Source organism: Eucyclogobius newberryi, unplaced genomic scaffold (genome assembly GCF_026437365.1).
Source record: "Eucyclogobius newberryi isolate DKJ021-1_F unplaced genomic scaffold, fEucNew1.0.hap1 SCAF_168, whole genome shotgun sequence".
NCBI classification, from domain to species: Eukaryota; Metazoa; Chordata; class Actinopteri; order Gobiiformes; family Gobiidae; genus Eucyclogobius; species Eucyclogobius newberryi.
Genome location: NW_027315799.1, coordinates 3,573 through 5,000, shown reverse-complemented (window position 1 = coordinate 5,000; position 1,428 = coordinate 3,573). Strand labels below are relative to the sequence as shown.

At 56.1% G+C, this 1,428-nt stretch overlaps 1 protein-coding gene across 1 annotated transcript in view; it reads left to right on the top strand.

Moving 5' to 3' along the window:
• LOC140362377 (transmembrane protein 271) overlaps positions 1-709 on the top strand; it is a 1,086-nt gene extending 377 nt beyond the window's left edge. Inside the window, exon 1 of the mRNA XM_072448475.1 lies at positions 1-709. This exon is cut by the window's left edge and continues 377 nt beyond it. Within this exon, the coding sequence (XP_072304576.1) occupies positions 1-680 (680 nt within the window). The 3' untranslated portion in view covers positions 681-709.
• The last annotated feature ends 719 nt before the right edge of the window (positions 710-1,428 follow it).

Below are 1,428 nucleotides of genomic sequence, written 5' to 3'. Positions count from 1 at the left end.
AGGTGCTTCTGGGGCTCGCGCTGCTCTGCTGCACCGCACGCGCGCCCGGATGCCGGAACCTCGCGCTCCTCGCGGTGGTCGTGCTCTTGTTGGGGATCCTCACCGCTTTCTCCGGAGCGGTGCTGGACGGAGACGCGGCGACGCTGGTGCAACGCAAATACTCGCACTTCTGTTTCCACGTGGGAGAGGAGAACCCCGCGTGCGCGCGGCTGCGGGAGTACCAGCGCAGCCTGGTGCTGTCCACGGTGCTGAGCGCGCTGGAGTGCGTCCTGGGACTGTTCAATCTGCTCGTCATCAAGCGCTATAAAGCCGCGCAGTTTTCCAGGCGGCAACTGGCGCGGCGCCTGGCGCGGCAGAGCCCGCACGTGGCGCTGTTTGCGGAGGAGCGGGAAGCGGAGCTGCCGCACGTGTCCTACATTAACTTGGCCGTGACGGTCCTGGAGGAGCCGCCCGGGGCGGAGAGCGCCCGCAGCGCGCACCCGTCACGGGAGCTGCCCGGATACGCGCCCGCGGATCACCTCAGCCTCTTCGCCACAGCGCCCCCTAGTGACCTGCCGCCGGCTTACGACGAGATCTTCCCCGTGCAGGAGCGCATGCTCCCCCGCGTGGAGGCGCGGTGTGCGGGGGGCGGAGCTCCGCGACGCGCGGGAGACGTCCACAGACACAGAGACACGTTATAGACACTTTATAAATCAGATGGATTAAAACTGTCCTTGCGCCCCTTGCTGGACAGACTTGTCCTTGCGCCTCCTGCTGGACACACTGCTGGATGTTCAGGGTTTGTGTTCTGAAGCTCAAAACGCTTTTCTGGAGTTTATATTTTTCAGGATGAACTGCCGTGAACTAGGCTCATTGTGGATTTAGCCCCCACCACTGGACCAGGACCAGGACCAGGACCAGGACCAGGACCAGGACCAGGACCAGGACCAGGACCAGGACCAGGACCAGGACCAGGACCAGGACCTGGGACTCACCAGGATTAAACCCGTCTAAGATTGTCTTTTGACTAAGATTTGAATAAAAGCTTTGGAGAAGTCGGCGCTACAAACGGATCTTCTGTGTCATTCTGTTTAAGTGGTGCTGTCAGTTAAGCATTTGCCCTCCAACCAGAGGGTTTCTGAATCACATTAGAGTCCGGGTCTTGTTTATGACATGGTGATAATTAAATGAAGTGATACGTGAAGATAAAGAATCGACAGTTCTAGTTTTCTCCAAGACTCAGAACTTAAAGATCTCAGAGTCAGCATGTTTAAAGTCAGTCTCAGTGCTAATGCTAACCTAAATGAAGCTAATGCTAGCCTAAATGAAGCTAATGCTAAACGAAATTAAGCTAATGCTAACCGAAATTAAGCTAATGCTACACGCCTGAAATTGTTCACCTGAGAAGTTGAAAAACATTTCCTCCAGTAAAGTGTTTGTACCCGACCA